At 58.5% G+C, this 25,248-nt stretch overlaps 1 protein-coding gene across 3 annotated transcripts; it reads left to right on the top strand.

The window, feature by feature from the left end:
• Positions 1–11,096: 11,096 nt before the first annotated feature.
• MRGPRF (MAS related GPR family member F) lies at positions 11,097–18,888 on the top strand. Of its 3 annotated transcripts, none has more exons than XM_032414518.1 (3): positions 11,097–11,347; positions 14,046–14,159; positions 17,006–18,888. In XM_032414518.1, the coding sequence occupies exons 2-3, from the start codon at positions 14,067–14,069 to the stop codon at positions 17,987–17,989; spliced, it is 1,077 nt and encodes a 358-aa protein (XP_032270409.1). In that variant the 5' UTR covers positions 11,097–11,347; positions 14,046–14,066; the 3' UTR covers positions 17,990–18,888. The 3 variants fall into 3 exon arrangements, with proteins under 3 accessions (XP_032270409.1, XP_032270408.1, XP_032270407.1); XM_032414517.1 differs by having other exon boundaries at positions 11,097–11,331; positions 17,006–18,840; XM_032414516.1 differs by lacking the exon at positions 11,097–11,347 and adding an exon at positions 12,119–12,375 and having other exon boundaries at positions 17,006–18,840.
• The last annotated feature ends 6,360 nt before the right edge of the window (positions 18,889–25,248 follow it).

The raw sequence follows: 25,248 nt of genomic DNA, 5'->3' as shown, positions 1-25,248 counted from the left end.
AGGCATGAGCAGTGATCTGAACACCGCTCCCGGGCTCCTACCTCCCGCCCATGGTGGCCAAAGGTGGTTGCCTCTGGACCGCTCCCTGACCTGTGTGTCCCCTCCGCTCTGGTGCTCCAGGTCAAAGTGAACAGTGACTGTTTCCCTGATCCTCTGGGATTTCCAGACCTTTACCCCAACAGAGAAGCCCCGGTTTCTATATTAAAGGCCTGTATTTCTGGAATACCTGGAGAGGCTCTGTTTTCTTGATCACGCTCAGATGGATACCATTTTCTGTAACAGGAATGAGGTCTGGAGATGAGAATCTGCAATGTGGTCTCTGGCCTGATTACATTTAAAGGCACCTTATTGCCAGCAGGGACTGGGACGCTGGTGTTCACGCACGCATGGGGGCCGAAACGGTTACCTAAATAATCACCATGAGTCCCGTGGAGGCTGTGCAGCCGCACCCAGCAGACTTTAAGCCAAGGGTGGGTGATAACCCAGCAAGACTGAAGAAAAGGCCTGCAGACAGCAATCGAGACATAGGTTTATCGGAGGGACTTATGGACAGGGCGTCCGGGAACGGCCGACTGGACAGATCATCCACAGCAGCATCCTCTGCGGGAACCTGCGTGCAGCGAGCTTTTATACTGAAGCAACCCTCTGTGGCCACTCCCTCCTTGCGTGGCCAGCGCTCTGAGATCAAGGCATGCCACCCGATGTTCTTCGTTACAAGGGAGATGCTCTGGATTGGCCAGCCCCGGAGCCCCTGACCTTGAAGGCTGAATAATACATTCTTCTACACATCCTGCTTGGTGGGAATTTAGAGGGAGGACGGGATCTGTGATTTCTCAAGACAGTGATGAACAGGGGCGTTCACGGTGTGCTTTGCCCAAACCAGGCTTCCAGCATGTACCATAAAGGGTCAAGTGACACATGCTTTTCCTTGACAGTGACAATCACGCCCAGCAGAGTGAACATGCTATGGAGTTGGTGGGCCTCTTCTAACGGCACAGGAAAATTAAGAGGGGGAAAAAATGAGCTCAAGGCTTTAACTATTCAGTGCATGGCCAAGTTAAAGTACCAGAAAACTTCCATGACTGCCTGAAAAAAGCCCACATCTCTTATAGCCACAGAGTTGAAATTTCTGAAAATCCAAACCCAAACGTTGACCTTGTGGGGTGGTTGAACTATACGTGACATGACCATTTCAACTTGTGGCCACGTGGCCCTTCTCAATTACATTAATGCATCGATTGAGGAAGAGGGGAACCCTGAACACTGGAATGAATTCCATTTAAAAAGACTCCAGTACAGCTGAAGACGTTGAACCTCCAAATTCCACGGAACCTCTCTTGCTGGTCGAAGCAGCCCTTGTCCCCTCTCGAAGGGCATTAGCTTGAAGGAACTATAAGGGTCACTCCTGAGCTAGATACGTCCTCAGGAGCCCACCTCTTCCTCCTGCTTCTAGATCTGCACCTACACTCAAACTCCAGCACAATCTGGGAGCATGGAAACAAAATCTGACCCAGGAAGACATACTATACACAATGAAGAATTGAGGAGTGTTTTCAGTTCCCATTGGCAGAAACTTTGGGAATATGTATGGCAATGGCCCCTACCCCAAGGGTGTTGGACCAAGGTGGGAGAAATGTGATGTTGGGGCTTGCCAGGAAAGACCATGGGAGATGCTACCATCGACGCGGACTTCCTGAAATCAACAGAGATGATAGAGCCCCCACGTGGCCCAAGGCCAGGGAGCCAAGGAGGGCATAGTTACCATAATAGGAACAGTAATAACCAGAAGAGCTTGACCCATGGTGATCTTTGACAATGGCTACTTGATCGTGAACTACCTGAGACCAAAATGTTTGGTTTAATCACATAAAATTGATGATATTCAACCATTTTGTACCTGAACAACTATAATTTAACATGATTCACAAACAGATGAGCAGCCCACCGAGAACCTCCTCAGTTGGAATAAGCAAAAACCCTCTAGATCTGATCAATAGACCTAGCCTGAATCACCACAACAGAGAGTCCTGGCCCCTCTTCCAGTCCCCAGATTTTACCCAGAGCCCCTTGAGGAAGGACCCTACTCGTCTACCCAAAATGTTTCAAGCACAGATCTCCTCCTTGCCTTCCTCCAAAGAGACCATTTACTTGGGTGGTTATAATGGAGAAAAGGAAGGATCCAGATGCGTGGAGACGGGAGCATAGGACCCTGGGTCTGAGCTGATGTGAATTCTGGGAAGCTCACATCTCCCCTGTGGTCCTCCTTATGAATGTCAAGCAGTTAACGGGGTTTTGAGACTGATCCATCTCACACCAAGCTCCGTGGGCCCTCCAAGTCCCCCTGCAGTCATCCCCCTTATTCTGGAAAGCAGGGTAGGATAGACAGTCTTAGCAGGTGGAGGTTCCCTGGCTGGCTGGGGGAGGGCTATGGTAGCAGAGATGGCCGAGTAGAACCCCCCAGAACTGCCTCTCTCTCTCTCTCTCTCCCAAAATAGAAAACCAAAAGGAATATTATAAACTCAGTCGGTGGTGAGTTCAGTTCCACATGCTCTTCCAGGTGTGGGGCTGTCTACCAGAGCAAATCAACATGGCTCCCAACACTCAACAAATCATTTTTCCCCTATACTCATTATTTATAAAACACAGGCAAATGGGAAGTTCTTTTTCACTGGACAGTGACAACAGTGCCCCTGCCCCATCTTCCCTTAGGCCCATCAAATCTCCAGCCCTGCATCATAACCTAGTGCTCTGGGACTTGGGGACCTCGCTGTTCCACAGGACAACACACTGATTCACGGTAGTGATGACACTGTGTAGCTCGGACCTGATGAGCAAGAGGCATAAATACTCTAGAAATCTTGGTGAGACACGTGCATATCAGAAGGTGGGAAGTGAATCCCACAAAATGCAGGGGCCTATGATCTCAGTGACATGGCTAGCGCTACAGTTGTCTGGGGCACGTTGCGATGTCCCCTCCAAGAGGAAGTACCAATTGCTACGCCAGACCACTCCTACTACGAAGCAAACAGCACAATGCCTAAGGGGCCTCTTTAGATTTGGGATGCAACATGCATCTCATGCCATGTGCTCTCCCAGGTCTGAGTGGGGTCCGGAGCAAGAGAAGACTCTGCGGTTCATCCAGGCTGCAGTACCAGCTTCTCCATGGCTGGGGCCGAGTGACCCAAAAGAAAGTAGACAGCTGCAGCTCTGTAGCTCCAGGGAGGTGGCCGGAGGTGGTCCTGAAGTGGCTAAGGACAGAATTTCCAACAGCACCCCTGGCTTTTCATTTTACTTGGAAGGAAAGATGGTCAGAGATATGGGTCTACACTGCCGCATTGGCGGCACCTAATGGGTGGTGAGGGACTCTTGGAAGGAACAAGATTGGTCACAGAAGGTCTGGGGAAGAGGCATGGGGAAGAATCTCTTCTAGTGGGCACAGAGTGGGCAGATAGATACTTGTGTCCCACGTAAAGCCTTACTAAAGCCAGCTTCACGGAGGAGACTCCCAATAATCAAGTGGACCAGATGACTTGTCCGGATGTTGGTCAGCCTGTGTCCTCAACTGCCCTGCTGTGCATGAGCTCAGCAACTCAGGCTTCCCCTCAGCAAAGCTGATAGAGCTCAGCCAGGGCTGAGAGCCAGACACCCCGGAAAGAGTGCCATTCCCCAGAGGACAGCCAGCCACTTAGTGGCAGGCTGATTTCACTGAACCCCTTCTGTCATGGAAGGGATAGCAACCTGTCTTCCCTGGAGTAACCACTTGCTCTCAGTGTGATTTTGCCTTCTCTGCCAGCAAGGAATCCTGACAGTCACCATCCATGGATTTAAGGGAATGCCTTGGTCATTATACAAGTTCTAGAACACTGCTTCTGTTCGAGGAACTCATTTCTCCACAAAGGAAGTGTATCAGTAGGCTTATTGCCCATTGAACTCTGTCTTGCCATGCTCCCCATCATCCTAGGTATTTTTGAGTGAAGGGATGGCCATTTAATGGCTGGAGGACAATACTTTGCAGGACCCTAGGATGCAGTCTAGGCTCGGAACCAAGAGGCAAAGAAAGGGCTTACTCTGCTGTCTGGGATGACTGGTCCTGGTTCCAAGCAGAAATGGGGGACCTACCAGGCAGTTGGGAGAATGCACTCTCAGAACTCCCATGTCCTGGTATGCATGTGTGGGAAACTCCAGCAACCCAAGAGAGGTAGGCCCCCTGATGGCACGGAACCTTCAGGGATGGAGGTTTGGATCACTCCGCCAGGCAAAGAACCAAGACAAGCTGAGATGAGCGCAGAGGGCCAAGGGAATGGTCTGGGATGAATAGAGGAAAAGGAAGTCTCACCTGCTTCATTGGAGCTGCAGGAACAAGGGCTGCTGTGGGTGTGGATGTGCTCTTTCCCCCTCTCCCCTTCCTGCTCTAGCTGATAGGAAATGTGTTCATAGTGGCTGCCCAGTGTCTAGTGTTCAAGTTACAAGATCCAGAAGGAAGCGTGGCTCAGCTAGAAGGAATGAACACCACCCAGAGATGGATAAGGGGCCAAAAGGACTTTGCATCTCCTCTTCTGGAAGGAGCGTCAGTGTGTCCTTGGTCGTTAAGGCACAGTTGGGTTCTATTAGGTAGAAGGATAGTACTGTTTTCTTTGTTCAGAAGTTAAGTGAGATTCCATCTCACACCCCGTCAGGAGGCCGCTAGGAAAAAATGGGAAATGACATGTGTTGGCGAGGATGTGGAGAAACTGCCACCACTGTGCACTGTTTGGGGGATTTTGGGGGGACGGAAAACAGCATAGTGAGTCCTCAAAAGCGTCAAACTCGGATTACCATAGGATCCAGCATATCCCCAAAGGGACTGAAAGCAGGGTCTCAAAGAGACATTTGCAAAGAGATACTTGGTATGTTCACAGCAGCAGGGTCAGCAATAGCCAAAACGTGCGAGCAAACAGTGTCTATCTGTGAATGAATGAATGAGCAAAATGTGGTCCATCCCTACACTGGAACAGTAACCAGCCTTAAAAAGGAAGGACATTCTGACACAGGCCACGACACAGATGGACCTGAGGATCCTAAGCCATGTGAAACAAGCCAGTCACAAAAGGACAAATACCATGTGATTCCACTTCTATGAGGTCCCTAGAGTAGTGAAATTCATAGGAAGTAGGACAAGGGGTACCAGGGGGAGGGTAGGGCTGGAGGGTGAATGGTTAATGGAGACAGGGTTTCTGTTTTGCAAGATAAAAAGTTCTGGAGACGGAGGGTGGTGATGATTGTGCGACCATGTGAATGTACTTCATGCCAGAGAACTATGCGCTTAAAAATGACCCAAGCGGCAAATTTTACATTAGGTACATTTCACCACCATGTTTTGAATATCCTGGTATTTAAAACTTAAGAAGAGAAACAAATGACTTGAGGGGCACCTGGGTGGTGCAGTTGGTTAAGTGTCCAACTCTTGGTTTCAGCTCAGGTCACCGTCTTAGGGTCGTGAGATCGAGCCCCGTGTCAGGCTCCACGCTCAGCGTGGAGTCGGCTTGAGCTTCTCTCTCCCTCCGCCCCGCCCCCTTCCCTGCACTTGCACGTGCTCTCTCTCTGTCTCTAAAATATATAAATAAATCTTAAAAAAAAAAAAAAGAATGAAACACACACACGCACACGCAATCAGTGTGATCTGTTCAGCTGGCAGATGGAACCAGGCTTCAGGGGAAATTCCAGATCAAACAGATGTACCAGGAGCAAAACAGTCTTGAGTTTTCTCTGGAAAATAGCTACTTGTGCCAGAAAGTTTAGGAACCATGGCCTCCCATAAACAGAAGACAGCAGCTCACCCAGACCTGAGAACAGCGCTGCGATTTTGCACTAGTCCCGGGGAAAACCGTAACCAGTTTGATGTGGGCACCAAGACACACTTCCATTGTATTTGTACACATGCACTGATGGTCGGCCTTGATGGGAATGCAGAACATGACCTCGGGACTTAGTGCAACGTCATCTCTGGCTTCCCTGCCTCCTGTTAGCCCAAATCAGGGGTCGGTTTACCTCAGTCCCCGCAAGGGTCTGACAGCCATCTTGACTGCTGGCCTCAGCCTGTCTCCTCAACCCGCCAGCCACCCGCCCTAGGCTCCTGCCTGGGTCTGCAGGTGTCCATCGTCACAATAACCCAATGATGGAGACTGAGGCCATGGTGGGCTAAAGACTACACCCCCTCAAACAAGGTGGGGTATTCTCATGACTCCTTTCCTCCCTGGCTCACTTCCCCACCTCCTTGTAGTGTTTCCTGGGACCATCACCCAAGTCAACTACTTACACTGCCCCAAAATGTTAAGTATAGTTAAAGTGGAGGGGAGGTCACAGGGGAGGCTGGACCAGAGTTCCCAGAATCCTGCCCCAAGTCCAGGCGATGGGGGAGAGACAGAAGTGGATGCAGTTGGGAAATTTCTGGGCCCTAGGGAAGTGAGGAATTGGAAACTAGGCAGAGTATCCAACTGGAAATATGGGAAACTGGCCAAGATGCTCTGCCTGCAAGCATCCTGACTTTGGGCTCCAGGAGGCAGCACTTCACCTGGGCTGGCAGGGGGCTAGAGGCGGCACCCACCTCCCCAGCCTCATTGCACACACCTTCACAGTCCTACCCCCTAGCCACCCTTTCTGTTCTGCTAACACACCAAATCCTTACTACCTCAGGGCCTTTGCACCTGCTGTTCTTATCCTGGATGCTACAGGTCTCACTCAAGCAGAAAAAGCTTCCAGTGCTGCCTACAACTTGTATTACTTCTGGATGGCTGCTGCAACAAAGGACCACAAAATCAGAAGCTTAAAACAACAAATATTTATTCTCTTGTACTTCCAGGGATCAGAAACATAACACCAAGGAGGAGGCAGGGCCTGACCCTTCTGGAGCACCTAGGGGAGACCCCATTTCCTTGTCTTTTACAACCTTTAGGAGCCACCTGCATTCCTTAGCTCAAGGTCCCTTTTCATATTCATCCAACCTTGTTCATTAGTCGCCTCTCCCCACCAACACCAGTGATCACACATCACTCTGAGCCTCCTGCTTCCCTCTTATAAGGACCTTGTGATTACGCAGGCTCACCCAGATGATCCAGGATTTTCTCCCATCTCAAGACCCTTACCTTATCACATCTGCAAAGTCTCTTTTGTTTTGTAAGGTCACATACTGTCAGACCTGGGTATTAGGATGTCAAAATTTTAGGCTTACATCACACCTCCCCACCCTCTCACCATATCATTCTCTATCACCATCCTTGTTCATTCTCTGCACTGCATGGATCTCAGTTGGAATTCTTGTGTTCATTTGTTTCTTTTATCACCTACCTTCCCCTCCTCCTGTTCTGGTTTATCCACTATTTCTTCCCAGCACCATTGTTGGTGTTCAGTAAATATGTGTTAAATGTAGATGAGAATGGATGGATGGATGGATGATGGGTGGATGGATGGGTGGATGGATGGATGGGTGGATGGATGGATAGGTGGGTGGATGGATGGATGGTTGGATGGATGGATAGCTGGGTGGATGGATGGGTGGGTGGATGAATGAATGCATGAATGAACAAATGAATAATCTCCCACATGCAGGACAAAGGAGAATGTTCCATCCACTCATCCATCCATCCATCCATTTACCCATCCGTAGATCCATCCCTGGTTGGAGAAGGGGGAGAGTGGAGGAGGAGGGGGCCCCACTCACCCTTGCCCATCAGGAAAGCCAGCTAGACCTCAGAGAGACCTTTTTTTAATCTCCAGAGCTGAAACCAAAAGGGCGAAGGGATTAACCTGGGAGATGCCGACCAAGCCTACACTGGCCTTGTCTCCTGGAGGATCTTAGTGAAGTGGAAGAGAAGAGGTCCTAGAGCACAGGGTCCTAAGGAACCAGCCTATCACCATAAAAAGGGACACAGCACTGGCACGTGCCACGTGGATGAACCTTGAAGACTTTTACTGAGTGGAATAAACAAGATACAAAAACCACTATGTGTGTGATTCTGTTTCTATGAAATGTCCAGAACAGGCAAATCCATGGAGACAGACAGTAGATTTGTGGCCACCAGGGGCTGGAGAGGGGAATGTGGAGTGACTGCTCATGGGTACCAGGTTTCTTTTGGGGGTGACTAGAATGTTCCCTAGTGAGATTGTGGTGATGGCTGCACAACTCTGCGAATATACTAAAACCACTGTACACTTTAAAGTGAACTGTTTGGTATGCGAATTATATCTCAGTAGCCCTGCTGAGAAAAAAGAAGAACTAGCCTAGTAGAGCTGGAGTGAAGGGTGAGCATGGGCACGGAGCAGAGGTATCATCCAGTCCCCCACCACCGCTCCATGGTACAACTGGGGAAACCGAGGCCCAGTTGTCTCAGTTCATCAGAGGCAAAGCCAGGACTAGATCCCAGGGCTCTGGACCTCCCCTCATATCCCGACACCTCCATGCTTAGTGCTGGGGATGCAGAGATGAAGCGGACCCCGCCCCCAGCTCAGGTCCTGCAGTGGGGGTGCGGGTGTCCAAGGGAAACACAGAGTTGCTCCTTGGGCCTCAGTTTCCTCATTTCCAGGATCCGGGCACCTTGTAGGCAGGGATCACTATCTGTCTCATTCATCAGTGGGTTCCCAGAGCCTAGCACAGTGCCTGGCACAGGTACGTGCTCAGTCTGCACACGTTGAACGAATCTGTAAAACGGGGGATGCTGTGAGGACTGAATGATGGAACTGAGGCAGGTCCTGGCTCACAGGACGCAGGAAGAGGCAGCTGTGATTGTCACTGTCAGCCCTGCACCTGTCCTCCGAGCACATGGCACAAATGGCAGTAGAAAGGTGAGGTCAGCACAAGGAGGGCCAGGTCCTGGGCCCGGAGGGGCTGTTCAGAGCTGCCTGGTGGCTGGGGTCTCATCTACCCCAACTCACCTATGCCGCAAGCCTCCCTGCCCCAGGGCCTTTGCTCGTGCCATTTCCTCTGCTGGGGATGCCTCCTGTCCCCTTCTCACCAGAGCCACTCCTGCCTGACATTCCCACGGGCTCCATCGTCCCCTCCTCAGAGAAGCCGTCCTGATCTACCTGGTCTCCTGTCCAGGTGTGGTTTTACACGTGTTTGGGTCATCTGATTCTGAGCCGCCCTGCCCAACTTCCACTCCCCGAGGGGAGAGACTGTCTGGTTCATCAGCCAGGGGCCCATATGCTCAGTAAATACCTCAGAACACTCCCTCGGGGGCTGTGCGACCTCACGGAGTCGGAGGGTCCACGGGAGGGCTGTTCCACACCCTGCCCCTCATCCAAGAGCAGCAGGGCAATGGGGGACCCCAGAAGGGCCCTGTCAGGAGCTAGCCCGCCAGAACCTGCCTCCTGCCCCCTAAGGACCCCAGCAGAGGGAGGTCCTGGCCTGCACCCTTGGGAGGGGGTGTGGGGTGGGGTGGGGTGTGGCAGGGCCCATGGCAGGGGACAATTAAAAATAAAGCTCCTCTCTACTGGGAAGAGGGCAGGGTGGTGGCGGGTCAGAGCGTGAGGACAGGATGTGAGGGAGCAGGGACTGTGGCCGTGTCACCTCATCACTGAGTCCTACACCTTGTGGCGGGAGGGCGGGCACGAATGGGTGAATGCCACCAGGCCCACACACAGAGCCTGAGGCCGTGGTTTCACCAGCCCAGCTGGGGCTCTCTCACTGTCCCTGCAGGAGCCCGGCCTCCAGACCTGTCCCCCACAGCTGCGACATGCTGCTCCACGTGGGGACACTGGGTGGCAAGGAGACCCAGCAAACGCAGGCCAAGGATGGCATTCCCATTTACAAGCACCTCTCATTAGTTTTGAAAGAAACAGATTTCCAGACCAAATAAGGCGTGGACTTCGGAGCCTCTGCCCACTTCACACGATTCCTTTTAAGTGTCCAAATGCAATTACACTTGGAACTTGCTTGGATTCGGCCTCCCCCAGCCTCCCCCCTCCCCCTGGCCTCCCCATGTAAACAAGCAGCCCAGCTGGGCCCCAGCTGGCCTGCCCTGGAGAGGAGGGGAGGGTCACCGCCCACTGCCTGCTCCCTGCCCAGCCTCTCTCTCAGTCCTGGGCGTGGCCATGAGCTTCAGTATCCTAGAGCCCGCCCCTCACACTCTCCCTAAAAACAAAGGCCCCAGAAGGCCAGCTGGACCCTGCGGGGAGCAAATCCACTCTGAGATTTGCACTTGGGCAGGGACATCGGGTTCCTCCAGGGGCCAGAGGCCTGGAGCTCCCGGGGCAGGTGCAAGGGAAGCTCTATTTCTGGGTTCTCTTCCAGATGCCCACCCCACCCCCAATCTGGGCACCATTTGCTCCCGGAGGGGAGGGGGGGGGAATTCCCTGGGGGGCCCCGGCGGGCGATAAGGTAGGTGGGGGGGGGGGGGGGGGGGGGGCTTCCCGGGTGGCTCCCTGGGAAGCCACTCCTCACCACCCCCGTCCTCACAGCCACCCCTGGGGCTCTTGCATCCCCTTTCAGGCTTTGGCTCACTGCCCCAGGACCCTGAGAAGACTCACAGGGTAGGGGGGAAGCCTGACTCATCCCCCGCGGAGCAGGCACGCACAGCCCGCCAACCGCACACCCCCCAGGCAAGCGCTGTGATTTTCCACTTGCGCCATCCGATTGCTATGAGGGCCGGGGAAAGGGGCTTCCTGGTTCCATACGCCGGCAGGGGGCCCTGGGCAGATTCCAGGTGGGAAGGGGGATGGGGTGGCCCCTGGGTGGCACTGCTGTCCTGCTGCTCAGCCTACCTCTCCTAAGTGCCTGCAACTCCCCCTCCACGGAGCCCTCACCTCGTCCTGGCTTCTCTGTAACAGCCCCTGAACACATTTCAACAACCGGGTGGGGACTTGCCCCTCCCGGGCCTGCGCGCCCCGAAATACCCAGTGGGAGCAGAAGGAAGGAACCAAGCAAGTGCACAGCCCAGTGCTTTCTCCAGGGCAGCCCCGAGGAGCTGCAGGACAGAGGGAGATTAACAGCTGGACTCCGGCAGCGGTGCTCCGGCCAACACGACGTCACCAGGCAGGGAGATGAGCTCCCAGTGAGGCTGGAGGGTGGGCGGGGGGGGGGGCTCCTGAGCGGGGCATTCCTTCCCGAAGCTTCATCCCGGCTCTGGCTCAGCCCCTCCTCCCCTCCTCCTCCCCTTCCCCCTCCCTCTGGGCCTGGAATTGGGTTTGGGGCGGGTTCTGCTCCCCAAGCCATCTCCTCCGCAGGCAGGCAGGCAGGGGCTGTCCTCGGCTCTGAGCTCGCCTTTTCCGAGGCTCCAGGCGGTGCTCTGTGCTGGCCTGCTGCCCCGGGGATCCGCGGCCAGAGGCGGGTGTCGAGCTCCGCGAACAAGACCTCGGAAGGTCAGGACAGCTGCAGGTAGCTGCATGGGGGCCCTGGGCCCAGGGGAGGGCGTTCTGGCAAGCAGGGCTGCAGGGAGAATGAGGTGGGCGCTGTCAGAGCACTCGCCCCGAGAAATCACGTGGCTCCGAGCAGGAACCTGGGGCTCCAGAGAGGACTCGGGCACACTCCTGTGGCTCCGAGAGGCCCCGTCCTGGGTGGCAGGCCCTGCATTCTGGCAGCGCCTGACCCCCGCACTGTCCTCTACGTCCAACTCCTGCTCTGGTCTCCTGGCAGGGGTGGGGGCGCTCCCCCTCTGTCCCTACCCCCACCCGCGCCAGCCGTCCAAGCCTGCTTTCTGGAAGGGCGGAGGGCAACACCCAGCCGGCGGCGTCCCAAGCGCGGAGCGATGGCTCCCAGGGTGGGCAGGCACGCCGGCGGTGTGGCCCGCTTGTCCGGCCTGCAGCGGCGCTGAGCTCGGGCACGGCAGGGGGAGCAGCTGCATCCCGCCCTGTCCCCCGCACACGGCCCCGCTGTCCCCAGATTAGCCTCTTCCAGCCGAGCTGTGAGCAGGGGACCCGGGCCCTGGAACGGGAAATGCAGCCTCCGTCGGTGGGGGGCGGGCCGGTGACAGCTGGGAGGAGAGGGGCCAGGAAGACGGGCTGGGGGCTTGCAGTCTGTGCCCACCCGGGCCTCCTGGAGTACAGCCTCACGTGCCACCGGCGAGTGTGGGGCTGGGTTGTGGGAGGGTGTGGTGGAAGGAGAGGAGGCCGACAGGTGGCCAGAGCCCTTTGAGGCCCGGTGCTTCGAAGGGAGGGTCAGGAGTGCACGGAGCTGACAGCTTTCTTTTGGTCTGCTGTATCAGAAGCCAGATCCCCACCCGAGCGCACACACTCACTCACGCTTGCACACATGTCACGCATGTGTCTTCTCAGGGCCCATCTGGGGCTCCCTTGGCTTCTAGATCTCTGCCTGAGTGCAGGAGCCTTTCAGATTGCCCATGGCAGGACAGGAGGAGAGCTCAGAGACACACTGGGGTCCCCCACCCATGGAAGCAATCAGCAGAGGTGAGCTCGGGGCCCTTACTTCGTGCCTGGCCCCAGCTGGCTGCCCTTGGGGGGCATCTGGGTACTGGGGGGTCTAGCTTGGCTGAAGAGAAAGGGCAAGGCTCACAGTCAGGACATCCCCAAGAGCCCAGGCCTAGGGGTGGTGTACAACCAGGACCACCAAGTAGAGTGGGAGCATTGTGAGTGGGGGGCAGAAGGGACCAGCAAAGATGGGGGAGAAGCCGGTAGCCGGCCGGCCGGGGAGAGCTTGGGCAAGCCCCAGCGAGCAGGGAAGGCCTGTCCGAGGCACTGGGGCCAGTGGCCCGGCTGGAGTCGAGATGAGGATGGAGGGGGTGTGGGGCTCTAGATACACACTTAGTGGCGCCTGCTCTCTGCACGCACACACGGCACGCACACCGGACTCGCCCGCTCCCTCCGGAGCACAAGGGCTCCCACCCCGAGGACAGCCACCTGCGGCCCAGTGCTGCCCCGCTGTCACCGCATGCCGCGCTGGGACCCACACGCCAGGCGCGCACGCACACTCACCCACACCACGCTGCGCGAGCGGGGGCCCGAAGCACGCTCTGGGCAGCGGGGCCGGGAGCGGAGCAAGGCCACGGCCGGCCACCCTTCCCCGCCTGATGACGGGCGCGCCTGCCCCGGTCCCGCCCCGGCTGGGGGTGCGGAGGGACACACGGCCACGGCGGGCCGGGAAGGAATTCTGGGGGAGGCCAGCTGAGTAGCCCAGCATTCCCTCCGGGAAGAGGGCAGGGCCAGCGACCTGCGGCTCAGCCTCAGTTTCCCCGCCCGCACAGTGGGAGGGCTAGGTGCTTGCCTGCTGGGGCAGGGCTCGGATTGGGGGACAGGAGTCCATTCCAAGGGGACCCAGGGCACGTGCACCAATGAGCTCTGCCTGGCCGGGATGGAGCAGTGTCCGTCAGGCGGGGCTGCCCCCTCCCCGGGCCGTCACCCCTTCCAGGCCTCCTGACATGCAGTCCCAGCTGAGTGCAGCTTGCCTGTCCTCCAGCCTGGAGCCGGGGCCGCCGCACTGCCCTCCCGGCCGGCTCCCTCCAGCTGCTCTTCCTCGGCAGCCCCTCTGGGCTCAATGATACGCAAATCTCCCAAACGGCAGTGGGCGCAGCTGTTACCACGGGGGCCCCTGGGCAGGTGGCCGCACTTCCCTGAGCCTTGAAGCCCCCGTCATAGGGGAATGATGATTCCTGCCTCATAGCCGGTAATGAGGACCAAGTGGGGCGATAGCCATTGGCTGGCTGGCACAGTGTCCAGCTCCTGGCTGGGAGTCATTGTCCCAGGGGTTGGTGGTGGTGTCAGTGATACTGATGGTGACCAGGCTGTCCCGCCTTGCAGTCACCTGTTGCGGAAAGACCCGACACCCTAGCGGGTTACAAGCACAGGGCTGGACCAAGCTGCTGCGTGTGATGAAGGGGTGAATGCAGAGCCCAGCCAGGAGGGGGCAGTGCGTGCAGATGTGACCCACCCTGGACCCCGCAGGACAGTCCCTGTGCCCCCCCCAGCACAGCCCACCTCTGAGGGAGCCAGCTGCTTGCTTGCCTGCCTTTCCTCTAAGGGGACAGCCGTGGGGGCTAGGGGCCGGGATCTGGAAGGTGGGGGGCCTTCTGGGCGGGTGGGAAACACCTCTGCCCTGACGCGACCCTTTCTGCCTTTGCCAGGAGAGGTGTGCGGGCCAGCCCATGGTGAGCAGAGCCGGGAGGAATCTGGACTCGCCAGGTCTGGAGATGGCGGGGAACTGTTCCTGGGAGGCCCATCCTGGCAGCCAGAGCAAGGCAAGTGCCATCAGGCAGCAGAGGGGGCTCCGGGCACAGCAGGGCCGGGTGTGGAGGGAGAGGCAGGCTCAGCCCAGCATCTCCTCCCCCTGCACTCTGCCACCCATGCCCATCCTCCGTCCCAGGACTCATAGGTGGGCAGAAGACCCTCTGGGCTATGCGGCCTGGCACCAGTTCCAGGGCCCCCCCGGATTGCCAGTGTCCTCATCAGCCTCGAATCCTGTCCCCGTGCACACCCTGCGAGCTGTTAGCACCCTGAGCAGCCTCGTTCCATCTCTCCCCTGCAGACATGGGTGGTCAGCTATGTCCCATGGCCAGGCCCTGCCAGGAGGCCCTGATGTCGTGGGCCCCACGGAACCCGCTGGCTCTGGGCATCCCCCCCGCCCGTGACTACACTGTGTAGTCACAGTTTATGTTCAGGCACCAGCCGTGGCCAAGACCCTGACAAGGCGTCAGGCCAACCCACCCCTTTTGCCCTTCCCAGCCCCCTACTTCTCTGAGCTCCTCGAAAATTCTGGAGTTCCCTTCTAAATCCCGGGCAAAACCCTCTCCAAGCTGGAAGGACCTTTTGAGTTTATCTAGTACAACCTCATCCACATTTGAGGAAACTGAGGCTCACGACAGCACGGTAACTAGACTGGGATGAGCCCAGAGGTGGGAACAGAGCCTGGACTCTTGCCTGGGGCCTGCGGCCCTTGGCCTTCTCCCTTAGTGACCACTGTGGGCAGCAACCACGGGAGGCAGAGATGGGACCGGCTGGGGAGAAGTCTCCAGAAATCCCCAGAGAAAAGACAGCCCAGGGAGGGGGGCCAGGCTCCAGAGCAGGCATTTTACAAGGCGGTATGTGGCTGGGGACGGCAGCTACACACCCCGTGACTCACCCGGCCCTCCCGCTCTGACTCCGAGGAGGGGATTGCAGACTTTTTCCAGCCTGTGAGGAGCTCTGAGTGATCCCTAAGTGTGGGCTTGTCTGGGCACTGGGTCTTGTGGACTGCTGCTCCGTGGCCTGGAGTGGTCAAAGCCACCAATAGGAAAGCCTGAGGAAACAGCAAGCTAAGGGGTTTGGGGGTTGACAGACAGAGATGCTGAGCCAATAAATGTGCCTAGAAGATGATGGGTGTGATGAATAGGACCCCCTTAAGGTGCTTGCCCTGACCTCACAGAGTCTCCCCAAAGTTTGGCCAAAACCTCCAGTCTCCGCTTGCAGACTCCCTTGACAGAAGCCCCCCCCCCCCACCGTTATGGGGTATCTGGCAAAGCTGGGGGCCATCTGGAAGGTGGCGGAATGTTCCAGCCTCAAGAACCTTTCCGTTTGTTTTCTTTTGGGGAGAGTCATGAGCAATGGGAATCGATACCCAACCTTAAGCTGGCAGGGGAGGGGGAGCTTGGGGGTGTGTGTCAGGTTCAGGCTCTGTGGGAAGGAGTGCTGGGACGGACTAGTGATGTCTGCCAGGCTGAGGGAGGGGAGTGACAGTGCTCTGGGCAGCCTTGTTGCTTGGAATGGGAGGTCAAAATGACAGCCTGAGAATGAATCCAGCTCGTAGATGTGTTATGTTTGGCCCACACGATGTTTTTTAAATGTGAACATTTAAAGATCAGGGTAGTTCACATAACAATCTAGGGTTCTGGCTTCTCTGGGGAGGGGGGGAAGGATGACGGGCCACTCAGCCCACGGTCCCGTTGCAACTGCCCCCCCTCCTGCCCCGCAGCACCCACCAGCTGGAGCAGAGCAGCTGCCCACTTTACTCAGGATGGGTGCTCTCCAGTTTGCACCCCCCCACAGCCCCATTTCTTGCACCTGGCCCACCTTCATGCATTTATCCCCAGCCCAGAATTTACAGGCAAGATACTTAGCCCAGTGCACTTGGTTAGCCAGATAGATTGTTCAAGTATCAGAGTGCTTCCCCAGAGCTGCCCCAAGAGACTCCGCCTCCCCAGGGGGGCCCTGGGCCACATCCAGATCCCTCATGACCCAGAGACTCAGGGTCACGCTGGCCCTGCAAGGGACCGTCTCTCAGTCCCCAGGTCTCTCTGATCCCGCTATGGGACAGCCTCCCACTCCAGTTAGGGCCAGGGTCCACTTTTTCCAATCAATTACTTTATTCTATTTTTTAAATAAATATTTTCACATTTTGGTGTGAAAATGGCAAATGTACAGAAACTTTGCAAGGACAGCGCAGTGCAGATGTGCATGTCCTTCACCAGCTGGCAGGCTTTGCTGCCTGTGCTCTCTCTATGAGTCTCATGATAGACTCTTTCCCGGAACCGTTGGAAAGTAAACTGCAGACACCAAGCCCTTTTGCCCCCAAATTGCCTGGGCCCTCTAAGAACAAGGACTTCCAGTACAGGGCAGCAGTGCATCTTCCTACTCAGAAAATCTAACGTTGGTGCAGTACGAGGATACCCAGTCCAGACGCACATTTCCCCACCACCCCGCTAATATCCTTCACAGCAACCCGTAGGGCCACTCTAAAATCTAGGATGCAGCCTCGCATTTATTGGCCACGGCTCTCCATGCTCCTTCAACCTGGAAAGGTTCCTCCGTTGTTCCGTATCGTTCAGGACACGGACACCTTTTGACCAGAGTCTGTTCTGACAGGTGGGCAGTCCCGGGCCTTTGTTAGGGACTGTTTTCGCTGTCACTCCTCTAGGCCGCTAGCTGCAGACTCGGGGACACAGAGTCGTGGCACTATGTGGGAGCAAGGGTGTCTTCTGCTCTAGCTACAGCCAGTTCATTGTTCCAGAGCCAGTGACTCTACCAGCCTGTGACCAGCCTGGACACAGGTGCAGGTTTGGGGGTGGGGCCCAGCCCACATCACAAGTGTCTCCCCTCTGCACCTGCACAGATGTGTCCCGACGTGAGCGAGGCCCCCGAGCTCTACAGCCGTGGCTTCCTGACCATTGAGCAGATCACCATGCTGCCACCGCCCGCCGTCATGAACTACATCTTCCTGCTCCTCTGTCTGTGCGGCCTCGTGGGCAACGGGCTGGTCCTCTGGTTTTTCGGCTTCTCCATCAAGAGGAGCCCCTTCTCTGTCTACTTCCTGCACCTGGCCGGCGCCGACATCGGCTACCTCTTCAGCAAGGCTGTGTTCTCCATCCTGAACACGGGCGGCTTCCTGGGCACGTTCGCCGACTACGTCCGCGCCGTGTGCAGGATCGTGGGACTCTGCACGTTCGTCTCTGGCGTGAGCCTCCTGCCCGCCGTCAGCTCGGAGCGCTGCCTGTCGGTCATCTTCCCCGTCTGGTACTGGCGCCGTCGGCCCAAGCGCCTGTCGGCCGTGGTGTGCGCCCTGCTCTGGACCCTGTCGCTCCTGGTCACCACCATCCACAACTACTTCTGCGTGTTCCTGGCGCACCGGGCCTCCGGCGGGGCCTGCAGGCCCATGGACGCCTTCCTGGGCATCCTGCTTTTCCTCATCTTCTGCCCACTCATGGTGCTGCCCTGCCTGGTGCTCATCCTGCACGTGGAATGCCGGGCCCGGCGGCGCCAGCGCTCCGCCAAGCTCAACCACGTCATCCTGGCCATGGTCTCCGTTTTCCTCGTGTCCTCCATCTACTTAGGCATCGACTGGTTCCTCTTTTGGGTCTTCCAGATCCCAGCCCCCTTCCCTGAGTACGTCACCGACCTATGCATCTGCATTCACAGCAGCGCCAAGCCCGTCGTCTACTTCCTGGCCGGAAGGGACAAGTCACAGCGGCTGTGGGAGCCTCTCAGGGTGGTCTTCCAGCGGGCCCTGCGAGACGGCGCCGAGCTGGGGGAGGCCGGGGGCGGCACGCCCAACACGGTCACCATGGAGATGCAGTGCCCCTCTGGGAACGCCGCCTGAGAGGCCAGCACCTGGAGGGTGGCAGGGGCTGTGGCCTCCAGAGACCCTCTGCTGCGGGACAGGAGCTGGGCAGCTGCCCTGGTGCCCAAGTGCAAGGAGGAAAGTCTGCTTCCCGCCCCTCACGCCTCCTTCTCCGTGGGCTGGAGGCTCTAGGGGTGGCCGGCCGGGAGCCAGAGCAGCCACCTGCACACAGGCCCCCTGGCCCGGCCAGGCTCCCCCAGCCATTCTCCTCCGTGGCCAGAGGTCCACGGTTCGGAAGTGGCCCCAGGGGGTGGGGCTCCTCCTCCTCCCAGGCTGGTCAAAAGGAGAGGAGGGAGGGATCACCCATCCCCGTCCACCTCCTGCCCCTTTCAATCAGCCCTCCTTAAAAATGACGCAGCCCGCACCACCGCCCCTTGGGGCAGCCGCTTCACCCCGTCAGGGTCCCCGTTCTCTCCGTTCCCCCCCCCGAGGCAGTACTGGCGAGCCAACCTGAACACACGGTGCTATCTGGAAGAGCGTTCTGGCGAACCTGCCTTGCTGTTCCGTCTTTCTGCACCCGACGTCCCTGCCCAAATCCTTTGGTAATTTTAATGGGGGAGCTTACGGTCATGGCAAGCAGCTGGGCAGGAAGGGGCCTCGGCCAGCCGGGGCAGGCCACTCTCTCCTCTGACTCCATGCCGGCCAGACCCTGGGCAGCCTCCCGGAGCGCAGAGCGTGTTCGCGCTGCTGTGTGCCTGGTCCTCGAAACCTGGCCGACTGTCCAGGAGTCTCTGGGCTCCAGCCCCCACCCGAGAGTGGGCACTGGCTCTACCCGGCTGCCCCAGCCCACCTCCGAGCACAGCGGCCCCGTGTAGCCAATGCGAGTTTTACGAAAGACAATAAATGTGTATCAATAAACGTTTTATATCGTGCACTGAGCAAGGCTTCCTGCCTTCTGTCCTGTCTGCACCTGCTCCACAGTGAGGCGCCCTGCAGCGATGAGCAGCCCCGACGGCAGGCTTTCCACGCTATGCCCCACCCACCCAACCTGCTCTGTACCCCCGCATTTGTGCTCCTCTCCTGGCTGATCCTGGCTGACCCCTCTACACCTCTGGGGGGTGCCTCTCCCGGCTGGCCCGTCTATACCCCTGGAGTGTTCCCTCTCCTGGTAGGGTATCCACCCCTCTGCCCCATGGAGCTCTGGTCAACCACGCTGTCCTGTTGGATAAGCCTATGCCCTTTCTCACCCATTCAGGGTCCCCAGCTCCCCTGGGAAACCGTTTTCATCATGCCTACTCAGAGCCAGGCCTCATGCTGGGTAATACAGATCCTGCTGTAAGGAACACAGTGTGTCCACACAGAGGCTCCCTGGGTGGGACTGCTGCTTCTCCTACTGTTACCTGTCCAGGATGCCCCTCTCTGTCCCCCCCCCCCCACCCCCGCCGAGGCAGGGGCAGGGGCTGGCTTCCCTAAGCCTGGCACCTCCCCATTGCCCAGCGATAGGCTGGAGCCCCTCCGGAGATAGCTCAACTAGGGCCGGGCCAGAGGCTCCCTGACTGCCCCCCTGCCTCCAGCCAGTCCCTGAAGAGGCCCGTCTTGGGCTCCAGGTGTCCAGCCTGGGATCCCAGCCCCGTTGCGGGGAAGCTCTGGGGGAACCTGCTCACTACGTGGGCCCAAGGAGAGAGCAGGGCAGAGGCACCCGTGGCCCAGGCAGGGAGCAGGCCCCTGTGAGAAAGCAGTGAGAGGGGAAGGAGACAGCTGGGAGTGGGCAGGTGACTAACGGAACCAACTGCCGGCCCATCCAGGGAGCGGCGGTACCTCCAGGCTCTCCCGCTGGCCCGCCTGGCAGCTGGCCCTCCACCCATAGAGCCTGGATTTGCTCTGCCTTACCCTGGTCGTCCCAGAGCAGGGGCTGCAGGACCACCCCGGTGTGGGCTGCCCCCCAGTGCATTTCTTGGTGACCAGTCCCCCAGGTGGCCGGACTAGTCCCTCCTGGCCTCCCCAGGCCTCTGCTCCTGTCCACCCCTTTCCAACAGTCCCAGCTGCTCCTCCATCAAGGTCACTGCTCTGCCGAGAGGACCCCAGGTGTCTGGAGGCAGAGGAGCTTCAGATGGTGGAGGTCAGTGCGCCTGCCTCTCCCACTCCCAGCCCTGGGGTGCACCCTCCCCGTTCTCCCACACTCCACCCCCCCCCCGGGCCCCCCCCCCCCCCCCCCCGCCCCCGCAAGCCAGCCCAAGAATCCCGGAAAAGCAGACTTGGAGGCCTCCTATCTTGACACTTCTGGGGACTCAGAGAAACCAGGTCGGGTCCTGAGGACACATGCGAGGGGCGGGACCCGTTTGACCGGTTCACGGGAAAAGCTTCTACCAGCAGGCCTCCATTGCAATAGAAATGCCTCCCAGTCCTGAAGGGGGCCAAGGGAACCAAGGGGGCCTCTAGGGAACCTACGCCTCAGGACCCAGTGAATCCTAGTCCCTGGGGGTTCCTCTTCCTCAGGACCTCCCACCCCAGGCCTCTAGCCCTGAACCACTGTCAGGAGCTACCCACCGACCACCCCCAGAAGCCTGAAGGGGACTCCCTACCTGGGTCCAGCTGCAGCAGCTCAGACCCCCAGCCCAGCAGGGGGGGTGGGAGGAGCAGGCAGCCCTCACTCACTGCAGGGCCTGGAGGTCAGGAAAGGGCTGGGCCCCCATACGAACATGCATCTGCCCATGCTTAGTGGGCAGTAGGCCTGGGAGGGTGGGGGGTGAACTCCAGGATCAGCCCTGTCAAGCCGCTGGACCCTTCTCAGATGTGGATCCCTACAGTCTTTCTTGGGAGCAAGGCTTCTCCCCATCCAGTCCCCACCCCCACGGGGATGGCCTGCACATCCTGTCCACACCCCAGACCAAACCCTATTTGTGCTAATGGAGGAGCAGGAGCAGAAGGGAAGGGCACTTTCTCCTCCCTCCTTGGGTACTGAGTTATTAAAGGGCCCCAGGAGCAGGCTGCAGGGGCAGGCAGGGGTGCCTCTGCTGTCCCCCACCACAGGCAGCTCAGCTGGACCCACCCCCAGCCTCCTTCTTTCTGCGTGTCTGGGAAAGGCAGGAAGCAGAGGGCCCTGAGCATCACAGATATCCACCCTGGAACTCTCTGGAGCAAGGGGTCTGGCCGTCCTCCCCTGACCATTGCAGGTCAGCCGAATTCAGGGGGTGGGTATCGCCATCCCTACCAAGCTCCTAGGTGGCCACACAAGGAAGAAACACTTGTCTCCCTGCCACTCCAGTTGTTACTAAGCACAACTTGCTACCACCACCGGATATGCCGGCCAGGGAGGGCACAGCGGCCAGGGTTGGGCTGCCGGGCCCAGCTTTCTGTGCCTCCCGCCATGACTGTCTGGACAAGCACACTCCTGGATGATGCAGGGCATAAACAGGGTCAAACGTGGAAAGTCAAGAGCAAGCCTCAGGGAGACAGGGGGCTGCCACCCACAAGCCGTGGGCCTGGGTTTTCTCAAAGACCCAGCACAGGCCTCAGGAGCTGTCCTAAATCCCTGGTCAGGCACAGGCCAGGGGCTAGGTGGCCGGGAGGGAGCAGGTGGCCAGGAAGGAGGGACGAGGAAAGAACCAATCCCGAGCCCCGGGGACTTGGGCACGGACTGCCATTTGCAGAGGACCTATTGTGTGCGGTGGGCACTGGGCTAAAAGCTCCACCTGCAAAACTCATTTAATCTGCACAGCTGGGCTCCGAGGGACAGCCTGGTCGCCCCCAGTGTGGAGCCCCAGTCACAGTCCAAACGTTCTGGTGGCCGCCTGCTTGCCTTGGAACCCAGGCCGCTGGCCTTTGTGTTCCCACCAGCAAAGCACCGGCAGTGGGGGCCCTGGGGACGCCACGTGGAACAGACAGGACAGGCCCATCACAGCCCAAGGACAACCCAGACTGGCCTTGTAGGAGCCCACAGTCCCCACCTGAGACCAAAGAGGGGACAGCCCAGGCTCGGGCTGCCGGCGGCTGAAGCGGGCGGGGACGGGCAGGAGACGCGTGTTCAGCAGACCGCACAGCACACACCTGAGAGCTGAGGCCTCTCCCTGTCTTCATGTCCCGGCTCAGTAAAAGGAAACGGAATGCCTCTCTAGCATCGGCCTCACTTTCTCCAATCCCCTGCCAGCTGCGGTTGTGAGATAACTGAGTTTTCTATTTGGGGCCAGAATTCTGAAGCCTGAGATCCTTTCGCACATGCACTTCTTGGTCTAGAACCCTCCATCAAGACGCTCCGTCTTTCCCAGGAGCCACGGAATCCATCTAGAAGGTGGGACGAAGGGATGGGTCCATTTACCATCCAGCCTCTCCCCAGAAGGGAAGAAGCCCAGCCCAGGGAAATGTGCCCTTAAACACGCTAGTGACAAGACCAGGGAGCTACGGAGACATTGCAGAGATCACCCCCCAAACCCCGAATCGGGCAACTCCGGATGCAAGCACAGAACTCGCGCATCTGAAGCCAGTGGAGGCTGGAGACAACAGGGCACAGCACACGGAGCGAAAACTCATGGAAAAGTCGGCTCCAGTGAGTCAGAAATGCCAGCGTCAAGTTTCCTGGCAATTCGGGAGAAGGCTCACCTACTCGGGCAGATTTTCTAAAAAAAAAAAAACCAAAACAACTTGTGATTAATTGTGGTCTAATTTACATACAATACAAGGAACCGGTTTAATGTATAGGCGAGGATGTTTGACACAGGTAGGTATGCTCGGGAGCTCACCGAATCAGTACGTGGAACGCTTGCATCCTCCCTCCCCCCGCAAGAATGTCCTAGTGCCCCAGAGCACCCAGCCCCCAGGCCCCCAGCCCAGCCCTGCCGCCAGCCTGGGGCGACCACTCCTCTCTGCTTTAGGCCACTCTAGGTTACACAGGACACACTGCTTCTGGGGCAGATGTGTACAGCTTGCCAGCCAGGACCCTCGGTGACAAGTAACAGAAACCCAGTCTGATCTAGCTTGGGTGGGGCTGGGGAGGGGGTGGGGGTCCAGGAAGTTTACTGACCCACAAGCGATTTCCACCACACGCACTCCTTTCCCACGGACGATTCTCAGCGCTCCTACCTGAATGAGTACTTGTATTATGCACTCCCCGCCCCCCCAGAAGAGAGAGGATCCAAACTCCATTCCGGGGACTGCCTCCCCAGCACTGAGCCCAGGCCCCGTGGGCTGCTCACATCTCCGTCCAACGGGCCCAGAGGTACGTCCCCCGGAGCCGGTCTCCCGCGACCGAGGGCTGCCGCTGCCCGGAGTGGAATGCCCGCGGTTCTTTAAAGATCCCACCCGGGGAAGGAAAGGCCGCAAAGCACACAGGCGCGGCCCACAGCATAACCCGTGCTGGACGGGACGCGGGGAGGCCGGCTGTGCGGGGAGGCCGGGGCTCGGCCGGTCCGCATGGCAGCCGGAACCCGAGGTGGGGCCGCGTCATCCGCCTCCTGGCGCTCACGGCCTCCGACCGAGTCCCTGGGCCGGAGCCGGAGCCGGGCTTCCGACCAACAGGGCGGAGCGGAAGGCCTGAGGCTACACGAGCCCGTGACCTCCACCCTTCCAGCCCGCTGTCCCCCTCGCGGGCTTTCAGGAAGCCAGCTGCCACGCCGGGAGATCCCAAACCAGCGGTGCCCCCAGGGCAAGGCGCGGAGGGCAGCTCCTGGCCGGCAGCCCGCAGGGAGCCGAGCCCGCGGTGCGACCGCCTGTGAGGAGCCTCGTCCCGCCAGCGCCCCTGTGCGCCTTGGGACCCGAAGCAGAGCCCACGTGCCTCCTGACGCACGCGGCCTGAGGCGGCAAGTGGGGTCTGCCGGTCCTCCCGTGTCACCACCAGGACCCAGCCGAGCGGACGCGCGCGGCCAGCGTGGGCTCCACGCCTCTTCCGGGTACCAGCCAGGTTCCCCTCCGCTGAGGATCCTGGGCTGAGCCGACAGAATCCGCACGGAAGCGCGCACGCGCACCAACTCACGCATGCGCACGCACACTCACGCTCTCGCACGCACGCGCCCGTGCCCACGCACGAAGTCGCGCTGTAACAGGATCGGCTCTGTCACTGAAAAGTCCAGGCGTGGAACGGATCCAGGGACGGCTGGATCTGGGCCCCTGGATCCTGGGACTCTCGGTCGAGCTGTAATTAGTCGGGAAATGTGAGCATCTGTACCTGCCAGGCCCTCTTCTAGGCACAGAAGGTACGAGAACGTGAGGATTCCCGTCTTCCGGAAGCTCCTGTCTTCCCGGGTCGCTTGTCTGTGTCTCTGGGCCTGAGGCTCGTGTTGGTGTCCCGGCCGCTTCTCGGGCTAGGTGTCACCTCCTGGACGTAAGACGTCCCCAGCGCCCGGCCCCGCGAGCCTGGGACGGTCCGAGCTGCTCCTCTAAAATGGGGATGTCCCGCGTCCCCTGGGGACGTCCATGAGCACAGCGGAGCCTCTCTGTCCTGTCACCTGTGATTGACATAGGGTGCTGGCGATGCTCTCAGCATCGGAGCTCCCCGCCTCTCCTCTCCTCACTCACATTTCTTTCCGAAGCTGAGGCCCGAAGTCTCCCACACTGAGCTCCCCTTCTCCTCCAGGGCTGGGCAGCGGGGTTAGCAGGACAACTCCAGGCCCCAGCCACCAGTCCGCCAGCGTGTGCAGGCCCCCGAACAGCAGCCAGGTCCGGCGGGGCCCCTGGCATGCCAGGCTGCACAGGTGTGAGGTCAGCCTCCGTCCTAACCTGGACGGGCTCACTTTTATGGGGACTCTTCACTTACCAGGCAGGGAAGTGGGCTCAGCCATCGTGGGGAAAGGTCACCCATCAGGGCCAAAATGATCCCCTCCCCTTGGGTGCCAAAGGCAGGTTGTTGAGAGAGGCCTGAAGGGATTCCATGAATTTCAGCGAGGACTTGGATGCTCAGAGGGCTCACCTAACCACATAGTTCCCCAGCTAATGCGTGGCAGAACTCAGACTTGAAATGAGGTCCCGGAGTCCAGGTCCATGCCCCTTCCTTTCCGCCCCTCAGCATGCAGAGCCCTGGGCAGGTCCATTAGCCAGGGCATCTCTCCATGCAGAGGGTTGGCAAGATATAATGGCCTCTCCCAGCCCACAAGAGCCCCTCTTCCCTGCTCAGTCCAACATTAACTCCAAGATGATGGGGCCTGCTAATGCTCTGAGGTCTCCTTGGCTGTCCCAGATGGACTTCAGGAAGGGAGGCATTGCCGGGATGGCACGGGAGAGGGGTGAACACCCTCACGGGTCCTCACGGCCCCCAGCCTTATTCTTATTTCCCTGAAAGGCATCTCCCACCCTCGATGGGGAGGCTGTGA

This window comes from Phoca vitulina, unplaced genomic scaffold (genome assembly GCF_004348235.1).
Source record: "Phoca vitulina isolate PV1807 unplaced genomic scaffold, GSC_HSeal_1.0 scaffold16, whole genome shotgun sequence".
In the NCBI taxonomy this organism is placed as follows: domain Eukaryota; kingdom Metazoa; phylum Chordata; class Mammalia; order Carnivora; family Phocidae; genus Phoca; species Phoca vitulina.
The sequence above is the reverse complement of the archived record's forward strand: the minus strand, read 5'-3'. Positions and strand labels throughout refer to the sequence as shown.

Excerpts from the sequence above, each read along its gene's own strand:
- MRGPRF (XM_032414518.1), top strand. The coding sequence starts at position 14,067 with ATGGTGAGCAGAGCCGGGAGGAATCTGGACTCGCCAGGTCTGGAGATG. Across the intron at positions 14,160-17,005 it reads ATCCTGGCAGCCAGAGCAAG|ATGTGTCCCGACGTGAGCGA; the intron begins GCAAGTGCCATC and ends GCACCTGCACAG.